General features: G+C 42.1%; 1 protein-coding gene across 1 annotated transcript in view; it reads right to left on the bottom strand.

The window, feature by feature from the left end:
* Nucleotides 1–2,998: 2,998 nt before the first annotated feature.
* Nucleotides 2,999–13,904, bottom strand: part of EDEM2 (ER degradation enhancing alpha-mannosidase like protein 2) — a 31,606-nt gene continuing 20,700 nt past the window's right edge. Inside the window, exons 9-11 of the mRNA XM_039248730.1 lie at nucleotides 8,878–9,022; nucleotides 5,743–5,864; nucleotides 2,999–3,651 (exon numbers count right to left, since the gene is read on the bottom strand). Coding sequence (XP_039104661.1) covers nucleotides 3,154–3,651; nucleotides 5,743–5,864; nucleotides 8,878–9,022 — 765 coding nt within the window. The 3' untranslated portion in view covers nucleotides 2,999–3,153. The remainder of the gene's footprint in view (nucleotides 3,652–5,742; nucleotides 5,865–8,877; nucleotides 9,023–13,904) is intronic.

Raw genomic sequence — 13,904 nt, 5'->3', positions numbered from 1 at the left:
TGGTAACCACAAATCAAAAACATATGAAGTGAGAAAGGAATCCTAGTATACCACTAAAGAAAGCCAACAAACCATGAAAGAGAGCAAGCAAGAGAAGAAAGGATAAGAGAAATCTATATAAATAACCAGAAAACAAGAAAATGGCAATAAATATATATTTATCAATAATTACTTTGAATGTAAATGGACTAAACACTCCAATAAAAAATCATAGGGTGACAGAGTGGATAAAAAACCAAAACCATCTATATGCTGATTTGAGACTCAAATTAGACCAAAAGACACTAGCAGATTGAAAATGAGAGAATGGAGGGGGCACTTGGGTGACTCAGTCGGTTAAGCATCTGACTTCAGCTCAGGTTATGATCTCACAGTTCATGAATTCGAGCCCCACGTTGGGCTCTGTGCTGTCAGCTCAGACAGAGCCTGAAGCCTGCTTCAGATTCTGTGTGTCTCTCTCTCTCTGCCTCTCCCCTGCTCACGTTCTGTCTCTCTGTCTCTCAAAAATAAACAAACATTGAAAATAAGGCGATGGAGAAAATTTCATTATGCAAATAGATGTGAAAGGGAGCCAGGGTAGCAATACTTATATTAGAAAAAATAGACTTTAAAACAAAGACTATAACAAGTGACAAAGAAGGATACTATATAACATTAAAAGGGACAATCCAACAAGAATATATAACAATTTTAAATTGGGGCTCAAACTCCTGAACCATGAGATCATGACCTGAGCCGAAACCAAGAGTTGGACACTCAATTGAATGACCACCCAGGTGCCCCCAGCCTCTTAACTATAGAAAACAAACTGACTGTGGGGCAGCTGGGTGGCTCTGTCAGTTAAGCATCTGGCTTTAGCTCAGGTCATGATCTTGTGGTTTGTAAGTTTAAGCCCTGTGTCGGACCCTGTGCTGACAGCTCAGGGTCTGGAGCCTGCTTCAGATTGTGTCTTCCTCTCTCTGCCCCTCCCCTGCTCATGCTCTCTCTCTCTCAAAAATAAATAAACAACAACAACAAAAAAGAAAACAAACTGATTATCAAAGGAGAGGTGGGGGGTGGGTAAAATAGATGTTGGAAAAGGCAAAACTATGGAAACAGTAAAAACATTAGTGGTTGCCAAGAGTTGTGGGGAGAAAGGGATGAACAGGAGAGCACAGAGGAATTTAGGGCAGGGAAACTGCTCTGTATGAAACTATAATGGTTTCATGTCATTACACATTTATCAAAACCCAGAGAATGTACAACACCAAGAGTGAACCTCCATGTAAACTGTAAACTCTGGATGATAATGACATGTCAATGTAGAATCTCGATTGTAACAATGTTCCACTCTGATAAGGGGTGTTGGTAATGGGGGAAAGCTTATATGGACCTAGGGCCAGGGGGGATGTGAGAAATCTCTGTATATTCTGCTCAAGGCTGGTGTGAACCTAAAACTCTTCTAAAATATAAAGTCTACTAAAAATTAATAAATTCAGTTCCTTAGTCACAAAGCCATGTTTCTGGGGTTCAACAGCAGCCACATGTAGTTGCTACTCAGTGGGACAGTGCAATCCTTCAAATAGTTCTGTTAGAACATTCCATCAACTCAGAAAGTTCTGTTGGAGAGCACTGTTCTGTATCTTGATTGTGGTGGTTACACAGGGGTCTAAGTTTGCCAAAACTTATGAAAATGTATGAAGTGGGTGCAGTTTACTGTATGTAAATCCTATTTCAACAAAATTGATTTTTAAAAACACAGAAAGAGGGGCACCTGGGTGGCTCAGTTAGTTAAGCGTTCAACTCTTGGTTTTAGGTCAGATCATGATCTCACAGTCGGGTGGCGGGTTTGAGCTCCACATCAGGCTCGGTGCTGACAGTGTGGAACCTGCTCAGGATTCTCTCTGTCTCCCTCTCTGCCCCTCCCTGACTGAGCATGTGCTCTTTCTCTCAAAATAAACAAACTTAAAAAAAAAGAAAAAAACAGAGAAAGAAAGAGAACATCTATAGACTAGAAGACTTCAGAGACAGATCAACTAATTACAAATACATGTACCCTGTTTGGATCCTGATTCAAACAAACTATATAAAGCAATAAAAATGTTGAACATAATTAAAGACTTGGAGATTATAAAGGAAGAATTACTGATTTTCATAGGTGTGTTTGGAGGTATATTCTGAAATACTTATGAAATGATATTTGGCATTTCATTCTAAAAAGATGACCATGAGCCGACCATCTTTAAAGCTGGGTTTGCTAGAGTTGGGTGATGAGCACATAGGGGGTTATTATCCTTTTCTCCTCACTTCTGTTTATTGTCAGCTTTCCATAATTAAATGTTTAAAAACTCACTTCCTCAGAGGCCTTCCCTGACCACCCTAAGGTAGACTTCCTCTACCCATTATTTTTTTTTAAATTTTTTAAATATTTTATTTATTTCTGAGAGACAGAGACAGCGTGAGCAGGGGAGGGTCAGAGAGAGAGGGAGACACAGAATCTGAAACAGGCTCCAGGCTCTGAGCTAGCTCACAGCACAGAGCCCGATGCAGGGCTTGAACCCAAGAACCGTGAGATCATGACCTGAGCCGAAGTCAGACACTTAACCAACTGAGCCACCCAGGTGCCCCTCCCCATTATTTTCTAGCATACATCCCATTATCTTCGTGGCACTTCCCACAATGCTATTTTACATATCTACTAATTTATTTCTCTCCGCTAGAAGTTTGTTTTCCCGAGAATAAAAACTGCCTAGTCCACACTGAACACTAAGGCTGGGGCTGGCGCACAAAGGTGCTTCATAAGTGTTTGTTGTTACATGGACAGACAGATGGGTACGTTCAGGGGCAGAAGCATGGGGGGGTGGGAGAGCGAGATGTGATGAACACATTCCTAACAACACCCTCCCCAGAGATACTGGAAGAGGGGAGCCTTCAAGGGAAGGGAGATTCAACCATCAACCCCTGGCATCTGTGAAGTGGGCTGATTATGGGTCAGCTGTTTCTTCAACTGTATGAGAAAAATAAATTAGACTCACATTTTTTTTAAAGCCATGAATAGTTTCTTTGAATGAAATCTCCTGAGACAACCCAATATGCAAAATAGAAAGAACAGTCAAAAGCAGAGATACTGTCATAGTTTAGATCAAACACAAAACAAAAAAAGTCATCCAGTGGTTATGAGGAGTCCAGGAAAACCTGTCCCAGTAATGCCAGCTTGGAGGTAAAGGGCTGACTCGGGCAGCTGAGGAGTGGGATTTTCTGCTTGGCAGGCCTCTTTTCTCTGATCTCATCTTGGTTTTCAGATGAAGATGTTCCTGGCCCTGCTGGAGGCTGCCATGGCCCTGAGCTCATGGTTTTTTTCTGAAATCTCGACCTGTTCCGTTTGAGAGAGTAGAATTCCCTCATCAAGTCTTCCACTTCCCACTGCTCTTCCTTCAGCTTCCGGCAACAGTGCAGGGCGGCAGGGTCAATGGGGTGTGCTTCTGTGTTGAAGATGTAACCCCCAGCCCCCAGGATGCATTCCCCATAGGGGGTCATAACTGCGTCAAAGGCGGAGCCATTGTTGTGAATGAAGTTGGTTGGGTCAAACAGAAGGTAGAGGTATTTCACAGTCTCGGCCAGGAAGAAAGACTCCATGCGGTTGTCGAGCTTGTGATCTCGCAGATCTTTGATCTGTCGCAAGGAAGAAGGCAGCAAGTCAGAAGTGGTATCACAGGGCAGCAGAGAGGGCCAGGGGACCGCATTAGGAGTTCCTGCCCTGCCATGGAGCAGCTGAGGGCTTTTGGGAAAATCACTTTACATTTCAGAGTTTCACCTTTTCCCAAGCCCGGGCCACCGACTCTCACCTGGATTGGCACAAATTCCAACAGGACTTCCTGCTTCCCTCCTTAACCCTAAAATTTACTTATAGGGTAAGTCGTAGCTGTCACGCTTCCACTGAAAACCCTCTGTTGACATCCCACTTCATGGAAGACTAAAAACCAAAGTCTACCCCTGACTCTCCCTGACCTCTCTTACGCTCCCTCCCTTGTTCTTGCGGTCCAGCCAATGGCCTTCCTGTTCTGTGAGCAAGAGCATGAACTCCATCTGGGCTCTCTGCATTGTTTGTTCTTTCAGCCTGGACCACTCGTCCTTCCTATAGCTTGCTCCCTCCCTGACTCTGGGTCTCTGCTCAAATACTGCCTGATCACAAGGTCTTCCCTAACTTCCCTAGGGATAAGACAATTTCTATCTGCACTAACTTGCCTTTATTGTGACCATACACATACGTATCTAATCATCCCCTTTAATGACATTGTAAAAATGTAGCATCATTTATTTAGGTCATCCAAGTTTTTGCTACCATAATAATTAGAAGTCTTTATGAAGAAAAATTCATACTAAGTTTACAGCCGTGGATGAGTAAGTTTACTTCCTATGTTTATTTTATCATCTCAGAATTTAACATATATTTCCTTAAAACTAATTTGCAGTGGCATCTATTTTTCACAGAAAAAAAGTGACTAAAATATGGACTTGATGTGCCAAGAATTATCATTCTCTTGCCTTCTTTGTCAAAGGCCAAGGAGTTCGAAGCCTATTCCCATCATTTGCCTTGGAAGACCTCCAGAGGGTTTTCATTTTCATGGAAATCAGTCAAATGTTCCTAAGAAGGCCCCAATGGACTTATCCACTTTGGCTTTTCACAAAATACAACATATTTAGAAACTAAAACAGATCACTGCTTTATTTTCCCTCTACATATATAGGTCTTTTCTTTAAATAGATGTATATATATTCTACTTCCAGAATATAACCACAATACAAAATTTTTAGAAAGAGGGATTTTTTGGGGGAGTCTGTTTTTAATCCCATACCCTAAAAATCCTCTGTAGACTTTTTGGTGAATTTTCTTCCAGACAATTTTCTTACACGTCTGTTTTTCACTTATCTGTAATGATTGTTTATTTACATCTTTGCCTGCTTGAGTCCTCTAAGGATGTGACATGGCTCTTCCCCTTGACCCTTTCAATCCCCTTTCCACAGAGTAGCCAGAGTGATCTTTCTAAAATACAAATCAGATCAGGTCACTGCTCTGCTGTCAATCCTACCAAGGCTTCTCATTCTAAGCAGAACAAAATGCAAATTCTCCCCCACAGCTTACACAAAACCCTACTTATATAGCCCCTGCCTCCCTCTGGAACATGATCTCTTCCCCTTTCCTCCGAGTTCATGTTACTCCAGCCATACTGGCCTTCTTTCTGTCTTCCAGATACACATTCGTTGTTTTTCCTAATAAAATGTCAGCTCAGGGGCTTGTTCTTTGTTCATTGCTAGAACCAGGGGCCAACCACAGTGCCTGGTGCATCGAAGACATTCAATGAACCTCTGTGAAACCAGTGGGTCAGTTTCATTGAGGACTCCCAGGTTTGAATATAAGGCCATGGGACTTTGCATTTCCCTTTTAAAATCCACCTAATAGGCCTTTCCACAAAACTTCTCACAAAATTCACCCTGTACAGTAGCTTATAACACAGTTTGAGGACCCCTGGTGCAGACACAATGACAGCATAGAGTCAAGATCCTTGAGAATGAACCCTTAGTTCCACCTCTACTAGCTTTTGACCTTTAGCAAGGCTCTTGGCTTCTCTGTTCTTCAGTCTTGCCATCTATAAAATAAAGGTATGCATATATCTCTAAGGTCCCTTCAGTGCTAATATTCCAGAGTCTTGCTATCAGCAGGGGGAGACATTTCTCAACTTTTGGGCCCGTGGAAACACTTACTGTTGCAAATCCACACTCCACCTTGCTGATTTTTTCGATGGATTCCACGGCATCTCTTCCAAGTTCTAAGAGGGTGGGATCCCCCGTGGCACGGTAGAGGTACATTGCGCTCTCAATGAGTTCTGTAAAGTCCAAGGCAGACCCTTCTCATCCAGAGGCTGAGCAGGGAAGGCTCCCGGCCCACCTCAGGGGGTGAGACTCCTCCCCTCCGTACCCTGTCCACAGGGCCCCAACCAGGAAGAACATGGGACAACTCAATGCTGAGTTTTCAGAGCCAATATACCCAAAGCCTGAAGCTTAGTGGAGATCAGCATTGTAACTGACCATGGACCACCCTAAGGGAGAGACAGTCAGCTAGGCTCTGGGATGGAGAGGTGGCAGAGGCTGCTCCCTGTCTCTCCATATTTGTCCCCTCCTTCTTCCTTAGTAACAGAATCCTTAACTATAGCCAAGCATACAACTGCTTAGACTGACAACTATTCCCAGCAACCAAGTGTGGGATTAAGGTCCCTGAAACCTTAGAGAGCCATAGAAGGCCAAAAGTGAGAGAGAAAGAAATGTCTATCTTAATTAAACACTACTCATCTTCTGTCACTAACAGCCTAACCTAATCCTAAAACTTAAAGAGTATAGGCCCATCATTATGAGGTCCTTTCTGAGATGGGATGGACAAAAAAATGAAGGTTAAGATATTCAAGAGCCAATCTTCAATCTAACAAAGAAACAGCCACCAGTTCACTGGGCCCAGAACAAGGCAATAGTCTTGTCTTATTCTACAACCACAACTGGAATTTGACAGGCGTGGGCCCCATTTTCAGATGAATATTAGCCAATAGGAGTTTGTCCCAAAGAGAAAGCTTATTCCGGAGAAAAGAAAACCTGGGAAGCTAAATTTACTTCAAATATCTGAAGGGCTAGTATGGGAAAGAAAGACTCGACTTCGAGGGTGGCCCCAGTGGGTGGAAGCTACAGCTCAATAGACGTTTCTAGTTTTCTACCTGTCTTTTCTCAGAGAGGAGAGAACTCTCTCCTTCCTAGACCAATGTCTCCTCCCAATCTCCTTCACTGCTTCCTCCTGGGCCTTGACCAGCACTTTTCTCCCTTTTGATTTATTACTGAAAATTCTATTTCTTCCTTTCAGAAAAAAAACTTCTGCCTGTCTCCCAGTTCTCTCCCACCTATCCCTCCCTTTACCCCATAGGTCTACAGACAATTTGCTGATCTAACTGTTCATTTCTAAGACACAGATTGGAGTACATTTACTTGTAAGTGAACACACTGTGTGTGTTCAAAGAAAGAAAAGAGGGGTGGCTGGGTGGCTCAGTCGTTTAAGCATCTGACTTCAGCTCAGGTCATGATTTCACGGTTCACGAGTTGGAGCCCCACATGAGGCTCTGTGCTGACAACTCAGAGCCTCGAGCCTGCTTCAGATTCTGTGTCTCCCTCTCTCTTTGCCCCTCCCCTGCTCATGCTCTGTCTCTCTCCAAAAATAAACAAACATTAAAAAAAATTAAATTCAAAGAAAGAAAAGATAGTGCTCCCGGGAAGCCTCTTCTGCTGCTCGCAGCTGGCTGGCTCAGTGCACCCAGGGCCAGCCATCTTGTTTTCTCTTCCTCACACATGGGCCTACGTATGCCATCACTGCTTTAATTTCTTTTTATTGGCCAACTCTCTAAAACAGGGTGACAGCTCAAGGCTTAGATTTGGATTTAGGGGGAGGTAAAAACCCTCAGAGACCTTTCGGCTAGGTTCTGTGTTTCAATACTCCTGACCAGATACATGTACCAGAGCGTAACACATTGGCCAATCTAATCAAAGAGGAATACTTCATCTCCCATTCACTATTGTTTCAGGGTAGGAAGGGTGACTGGACTAAGGCATTATTGGATTCCTGGCTGTGGTGCCTTACTTTACATTGATGCCTTCCTGCCAGCCTATCCTGCAAATGAAACCTGGTGCCTCTGTAAGTAGTGAGCTCCCTGTCACTGGTGCTAACTGAACCAAGACTAGAAAACCACTTGCCAGGGCGATGACAGGGCGATCCCAGTTAGAAGGCTTCTCAGTTCCCGTCTAACTCTGAGAATGCACAAGCCTATGTCCTACTTTTAGTCCCAAACTGTCTTCGTTTTATCTGTTGGTAACACTGGGTACAACACTTTCTGAGAGCTTTCTCTTAAAAACAAAAATGAAAACAAAAAAGCCATGAGAATAAACACATGAGAGATACCAAGAACAGTAGCCTCTAGGAATCAAAGTGACTAATTTATTCTTTTCAGTTACTGGTTCTACTTCCTCTTCTGTTCCCCCTTCCTCAATTCCCACAACAATATCTGGATCTAGAGAAGGAAGGAAATGGGTTGTGGGGGAGGGTGGGGGAGGGGGACAGAATGGCCAGAAGCCACCAGAAGGCCTGTCCCACAGCTCAAAGGCATTCAGGTGGGAAGGTGGGAAGAGTCTAACAATGGAAATGTGACCCACTTTGGGGTGGGGGATGACTGTGTGTGCTGACTAAGCTTCCTTCCTCTGGCCCCCTTTCCCTTCTCCTCCTCACATGTTTAACTTTCCTGAAGTGAATCAGAAGATCAGGGCTGGAAAGGAACTTTAAGACAGTTATCAAGTGTGTAATACCTTCCTTCTTTGCACCTTGCTTTCTGAGCTGCAAATGGGGTGGTGGACAAGATCGGATGATTCATTCCTAAAGTCCATTCCAGAGTTCTAACATTCTATACTACAGAAGCACAATTCACCTGAACCAGTGACTTAGGAAGTTTGTCTACACTTCTGAAATCCTGATGGCAGGAACTCAAAAGGCATCAAACTGGCTCTTGCCTTTGCACTCACTTGCCTGAGTTTGAAGGAGCCTAAGATTTAGTTATGCGGCCTGGGTTCCAGTCCTACCTCCTATACTTAGCCCTGGGCAAGTCAGTTCAGCCCACTACACTTCAGTTTCCTTATCCAAAAATATGAGGAGAAATAAGTCCTACCAGGAAAACTACCCAGAGCCACTGGAACCATAACAGGAAAAATGAACTTGTGAGCACTTGTGAGGCATCGAGCCTCATAGAAACATGAGGATTTTACAAGGCTCAGAGAACAAGAGCCTGCAGGTGGTGATGGGCCAGAGATACTGCTTACCTGGCCGAAGAGGGTAGCCCTCTCGCTTCTCCACTGTGTATCCCTGAGGAATGTTGTAGAATTCTGGGAGCCCCCCAAACTGCTTCCATACAGTGTAATAGTTGAGGAAGGTCCTCATGGCATTATCAATGTCCCCAATGAGGCTCTATAGGAGACAAGGAGTTGTCAGGCAGATAGCCACCAGGCATAAAAACCCACATACAAAAAAACTCCATGCACCAAACCCACATACAACTTCAGAGAAGAGACAGCATAAGCTCTGGGGCCAAAAGAGCCTGCAATCTAACCTGAGTTGGCCATTTATTCATTGTGTGGCTTTGGGCCAGACACTTACCTTCTCCGAGCCTTATCTATCCGATGCAAAATACCAAGTATTTCATTAAGTTATTATGAGGCAGAGAGGTTTTATTCAAAGTCCCTGCTCTGTCAATGCTGTCCACAATGGTTTTTAAATAGCCATCTTGTTCAGAATTTTAAGAATAGGAAACTGATTTTACTAAGTCTCACTCCTACCCTATACCCCAAATCAATTTGTATTAGTTTATAAACATAAATATATGTGAGTATAGACTATTTTTCCCACATAAAAAATAGCTTATTAAATATACTCTTCTGGACTTTCAATAACAATAGGTTTTGATTTTTCCACGTTAAGTACATACAAAACTCCCTCCTCTTATTATATAGTTGCATAGTATTCCACTGCTTTGACCATAAGTTAATTAGTTCCCTCTTAACAGCTGGTTGGATTGGTTCCAATATTTTGTTATTTGCTGTAACAAGTAACAGGGTAGTAAATAACACTGTACATATGTTACCTCAAACCTGCAAATTTACCTGTAACTTGTAAGACAAATGTACAGAATTAGGATTGCTGGGTCCAAAAATATATGCATTTATAATTTACTAGCTATTGCTAAGTAGCTATTAACACAAGCTTACAGGGCAACAGCTGACTTTTTTTTGACATCTATGGATGACTCACAGACAGAACAAACTTAACATTTCCCAAACAGGATTCTTGGTTCCCTCACTTTCCTACAAAATTGCCTCCCTACCATCACCTCTCCCTTCTTAGTGAATGGCACTTCGCAAATGGGGGTCATCCTTGACTCCTCCCTTTGCCCCACCCCCACATCCATTCCGTCAGCAACTCCTGTCAATTCCATTTTCCAAAACATCAAGATTTATCTCGCTTTATCTCCAGTGCCACCACCTGGTCTGGTCACCAGCCATCTCATACCAGGATGACCTCCACAGTCTTCTCTCTGCTCCCACCACTTGCCCTCATGCCACTCTCGCCAAGCAACCAAAGTAACTGCCTTACTGCATACACCAGACCTCAGGGGTTCCCATGGGTTCGGCATAAAGTCAAGACACTTCCCTGTGGCCCTCAAAGCCTTGCATGATCTGGGCACTGCTGACCTCCATTGATTGATCTTTCCCTCCCTTGGATTGTGGCCATATCGCTTTTCTTTGTTTCTGATAAACACCCACTGTTTTCCTGTCTTGGGACTTTCACACATGACATTTCTTCTGTCTGGAACATCCTTGCCCATATCTGATTCTTGAAGTATCGGCTTTATGATCACATCTCTGAGAGGCCTTCTCTCAAGTGAGGTCCCCATCCAACATTTTCTCTCAGCCTCTCATCTGTTTCCTTCATTGTAACTTATGCATTTGTCTGTTTTATTTTTTTCTGTTGTGTTTTACCCTCTATAAACTACATGAGGACAGGTCCTGGAACACAGCAAGCATTCAAATACTGGTGAATAAATGAATAAACAAACTAAACATATCTAAGCCTCCTTTCTTCGTCTTTAAAGAAACATTTGCCTCAGTGTATTGTGATAATTCTGTGTAAAGTGCTTGGCACATAAATCATTTGCTCATAAATATTTAATTTATCACCTCCATGTGTCAGACAGATTACCAGGCATTGACAGATGTTCAATAAATGCTGGTTATTAGTGTGATTATAATCTCACAGAGAAAGAACCCATGACCCCTGCTCAGGGCAGGAAAAGTACCATACAAATGGAGATGAAACTCTTTCCTTATCAAACTCTCTCTTTTATTAATTTTTATTTTAGGAAATTTGAAAAATAAAGGTATATTGGGGTGCCTGAGTGGCTCAGTCAGTTAAACATCAGACTTTGGCTCAGGTCATGATCTCATGATTCATGAGTTCGAATCCTGCATTGGGTGAGCTCGAGCTCCACATTGGGTGAGCCCCACTTCTCTCTCTCACTCCCTGCTCCTCATGGGATTCTCTGTCTCCCTCTCTCCCTATTCCTTACTCACTTGCACCCTCTCTCTCTCAAAATAAAATTTTAAAAAAGGTATGTCACCTTTGACCTCACCACACAGAGAAAACAGTTTTGATATCTACTTTTTCAATTTGTATTCTTTTTTTTTTAAGTTTATTTATTTTGAGAGAGAGAGAGTATGCATGAGCAGAGGAGAGGCACAGTGAGAGGGGGAGAGAGAATCCCAAGCAGGCTCTGTACGGATAGCACAGATGACACGGGGCCCAATCTCACAACCATGAGATCATGACCTGAGCAGAAATCAAGAGTTGGACACTTAACTTGGCTGAAGCACCCAGGTGAACCTCCAATTTGTATTCTATTCAGAATTATACAAATATTTTTTTAAAGCACAAAGGAATAAAAAGATAATTATCCTCTTAATCTTCCAGTATCAGCCATTTACATCTTTATCTTCTTTTGTTCCTTAACACACAAAACCAAAATTCTATACAGTTATAATCAGAGTACACTTGCTATAATGCTTTATTTTTGTTATTGTTAAATCTAAAGAATCAAATTTTTAAAAAATTTAATTATCACTCCAAATTTCTTACTATAGTCTAACAGTACATTTCATTCCTTCATGCTTTCTTAATTCTTGTTCACTACCTCTTCCTGTAACATCGTAGTTTATATATAAATTTTTATTTTTTTAATCTTTTATTTAAAAAAAATTTTTTTACACTCATTTATTTTTGAGAGACAGAGTAAGACAGAGCGCGAGCAGGAAAGGGGCAGAGAGAGAAGGAGACACAGAATCTGGAACAGGCTCCAGGCTCTGAGCAAGCATTCAGCACAGAGCCTGACGCAGGGTTCGAACCCACAACCGTGAGATCATGACCTGAGCCAAAGTCAGATGCTCAACCGACTGAGCCATTCAGGCGCCCCAATATATAAATTTTTAAATTAAAATTGTAAAATGACCCATTCCATTAAGATACAATCTATTTGTTCCTCCATTATAGGGTACTGGGTCATTTCTAGGTTTTCTTTGTCATGAACTTTGCTGCTAGGAATATCTGTAGGCATCTTTTCCTCTTGAATTATTTTCTTGGGGAACACCCACAGAAATGGAATTTCACAGAGTCAAAGGGTGTGATCTGTGATATGGCTGGGTTGTACAAGAAAGTTTCCCAAGGGGCGACTGGGTGGCTTAGTCAGTTAAGTGTCCGACTTTCGCTTAGGTCATGATCTCGTGGTTCGTGGGTTCGAGCCCCGCGTCGGGCTCTGTGCTGACTGCCAGCTCAGAGCCTGGAGCCTATTTCAGAGTCTGTGTCTCCCTCTCTCTCTGACCCTCCCCTGCTCATGCTGTCTCTCTCTGTCTCTCTCCTAGAAATAAATAAATATATATATATATAAAAAAGAAGGTTTCCCAAGAGGAATGTAATAACAAATAGTTTTAAGGCAATAGATTTCCAGATTCTCTGCTTTCCTAAAATGGATCTGCCTGAAAAGATGCTTGTAACACAAAGGCAGGCTATCTATTATTACTGTTTCCTTCACAGTTATCCTTCTGCCATTTTACAAAAGCAACGTGTACCTACCAGTATCCTCTAACCCTCCTGTAGGACACTATCCTGGGGAATAAAGATTTCCTGAGCACCAAACTAGGTTAAATTTAAAATACTGATGTACGGAATTCTTCTCAAAGCTAGAACAAACAATCCTAAAATTTGTATGGAACCACAAAAGACCCTGAATAGCCAAAGTAATATTGAAGAAGAAAACCAAAGCAGAAAGCATCACAATCCCAGACTTTAGCCTCTACTACAAAACTGTAATCATCAAGACAGTATGGTATTAGCACAAAAAGAGACACATAGACCAATGGAATAGAATAGAGCAGCCAGAATTGGACCCACAAATGTATGGCCAACTAATCTTTGATGAAGCAGGAAAGAGTATTCAATGGAAAAAAGACAGTCTCTTTAGCAAATGGTGCTAGAAGAAATGGACAGCAACATGTAGAGGAATGAAACTAGACCACTTTCTTAGACCATACACAAAAGTAAACTCAAAATGGATGAAAGACCTAAATGTGAGACGGGAAATCATCAACACTCTAGAGGAGAAAGCAGGAAACAACCTCTTTGACCTCAACTGCAGGAATTTCTTACTCGACACATCACAAAAGGCAAGGAGATTAAAATAAAACATGAACTATTGGTACCTCATCAAAATAAAAAACTTCTGCACTGCAAAGGAAACGATCAACAAAACTAAAAGGCAAACAATAAAATGGGAAAAGATATTTGCAAATGACAAATAGGATAAAGGGCTAGTATCCAAAATCTATAAAGAACTTACCAAATTCCACACCCGAAAAACAAATAACCTAGTGAAGAAATGGGCAGAAGACATGAATAGACACTTTTCCAAAGAAGACATTCAGATGGTCAACAGACACATGAAAAAATGCTCAACATCACTTATCATCAGGGAAATACAAATCAAAACCACACTGAGATACCACCTCACACCAGTCAGAGTGGCTAAAATGAACAAATCAGAAAACTACAGATGCTGATGAGGATGTGGAGAAATGGGAACCCTCTTGCACTGTTGGTGGGAATGCAAACTGGTGCAGCTGCTCTGGAAAACAGTGTGAAGGTTTCTTAAACAATTAAAAATAGAACTACTCTATGACCCAGCAATAGCACTACTAGGAATTTACCCAAGGGATACAGGAGTGCTGATACATAGGGGCACATGTAC

This window comes from Hyaena hyaena, unplaced genomic scaffold (assembly GCF_003009895.1).
Source record: "Hyaena hyaena isolate Hyena2069 unplaced genomic scaffold, ASM300989v1 scaffold_315, whole genome shotgun sequence".
NCBI lineage: Eukaryota > Metazoa > Chordata > Mammalia > Carnivora > Hyaenidae > Hyaena > Hyaena hyaena.
This window is presented reverse-complemented; position numbering and strand designations above follow the sequence as displayed.